This window comes from Chrysochloris asiatica, unplaced genomic scaffold (genome assembly GCF_000296735.1).
Source record: "Chrysochloris asiatica unplaced genomic scaffold, ChrAsi1.0 scaffold00038, whole genome shotgun sequence".
Classification (NCBI taxonomy): domain Eukaryota; kingdom Metazoa; phylum Chordata; class Mammalia; order Afrosoricida; family Chrysochloridae; genus Chrysochloris; species Chrysochloris asiatica.
The window spans coordinates 6,680,627-6,682,720 of NW_006408556.1; the positions used below are offsets into that span (position 1 = coordinate 6,680,627).

The 2,094-nt window shown below is 40.2% G+C and overlaps 1 protein-coding gene across 1 annotated transcript in view; it reads left to right on the top strand.

The window, feature by feature from the left end:
* RNF8 (ring finger protein 8, E3 ubiquitin protein ligase) overlaps window positions 1-2,094 on the top strand; it is a 51,546-nt gene that overhangs the window by 44,462 nt on the left and 4,990 nt on the right. The window contains exon 6 of the mRNA XM_006860578.1: window positions 1,359-1,466. Coding sequence (XP_006860640.1) covers window positions 1,359-1,466 — 108 coding nt within the window. The remainder of the gene's footprint in view (window positions 1-1,358; window positions 1,467-2,094) is intronic.

The window sequence follows — 2,094 nt, forward strand, 5'->3', positions numbered from 1 at the left end:
TTTGGTTTTAATTGGAAACTGTCTCTTTAAATTTCGAGGAGATCTGTGCGCATGCGTAGTAGAACCCTCCGAGGGTGGGGTTGGAGTGCCCACTAGCTCAGGCACCCCTATAGTCACCAGAATGGAGCTGTGCACAGACAGCAAAGGACCAATGAACAGCTACCAAAAGAAAAGAATGTCCACACCTTTATCTCTGCAGTTCTGCCAGGCGTCTGTGGCCGCTCCTATCCTTCCCCTGCTTGGTCTCACCCAAGATGGTGGCTCCTAGAGCAGCTGAGTGTCCCAGACTAGAAACCAATGGATTTCTTGCTTCTGCCACAAATTCCCCCAGCTGTAAGCCTTCCAACCGTCTAAATATTCCTTTATATGTGATTCAGAGTTCTGGGACCATCCCCTGAGCCTGCTTGCTCGGGTATTCTGTGTTGTTGCTGACGGAGCTCATTACTGCACTTCCACCCAATTCACCATCTTGTTTGTTCTCACTGCTGATGCATTCTTGTAATTCCTTCCCACATCAGATTAGTGGAATTCTTAAATTAGATTTATAAATTCCTGTGCCCACGAGGGCCAGACTGGTAGTAGACGTGAATGAAGTGGCCTGGGTATAAGAATATGGTGGGGAACTGTAGGGACTGGCACATTGGAAAGGAGTGCTCGCTCCTTCAGCCATAGAAGCAGCTCTTCTCTGCTGCAGCCAGTTGTTGCCATCTAGAAATGCAGACCCAATGCTATCAAATCATCTAATGTCATATAGATGGAATTCAAATGATATGTCCCATTTTCAGTTATTGGCAACAAATTCTGTTTTGTTTTATCATGGGTCTAAACTAAATAAATCTGCAGACTAAATCCAATCCACAGGTGACCAGTTTACAACCTCTGACCTATGAAGAACTCTAGGGACCTTATGACTAATTCAAGCTTTCTGCCTCTATGGACTGATCTTCATGTCTTCCTTGACCAATGCATTCTTAGTTGTTTAGGATGATTTTATGTCATCTCTGAACTGAAACTTGCTGTAGGGTACTTCATGTCTTGTTGTGGTCTTGAGTGGAATTAATATGCCACCGCCAGTTTTTCTCATTTCATTAATTTTAGTGAAGGAAATAGAAGCTACAATGCAAATACTGAAAAAGAAGGGCAAGGAAAGAAAGGAAGACAGTTCTGTGTATTAGAAAGCAGTTCGGAGAAACTGTATCCCTCAGGGAAAGTGTTTTATTCTCATCCTGCTGTGCCAGAATAAATTTTCAATTTAGACTCCTTCTGAATCCTATTCCATACAATTAACCCTGCTCCCTATCCTGTTTTGCATTCTGTTGATTCCCTTGAATGACAGGTGGGGTTGTATTTTTTTGCAGGAAGAGAAGAAGAAGGTGCAGGCACAGAAAGAGGAAGTTCTTAACCACATGAATGATGTGCTAGAGAATGAGCTCCAGTGTATTATTTGTTCCGAATACTTCATTGAGGTAACTATGAACACAGTAGCTTCCCCTTCTCACCCTGCCCACTCTGAATGGATCCTGGTCCGTATATGCTGTATCCACAATAGGAAGAAATGCTGAAGAGAATTTTCTTCCAGAAACTGATTGTCGCACTCTGATGTCAAAGAGACCATGAGAGATGGCAACTTCTCATTTGTTTTTGTAGTCTTCTTTCTCCTTATTTGTTCTTAAGTGTTTATTTGGTATAATTAATTTAAGTCACAATAAAGCCTTAATTTTACCTTGGAGGGGAAATAGGACCACATGACATTTGATTTTGAAGTATCAGAATAAAATTATTCAATAAAGCTACTCTTTCTTTAGTCTGAATGGATATTATGCTAAGAGCAGGTATTTCATGGAGCCTTTTAAACAAGGTGGTAAATGTCACCAGTGTGTGGTCACTTTGAGAAATCAGGGGCCAAATTGAACTTATGAAAATGAATCATCTATTTCCTAAGTTATCATGTGTTGTCATGTCATATTTTTGCTCAAAACTGTTTTTTCATAAAATTCTATGATTTATGATCAATACATCTTTTTTTTTTTTAAGTTTTTATTGTGAATTATGTGGGTTTACATGGGAGAACAACAGTTTTACATTCATTCTATC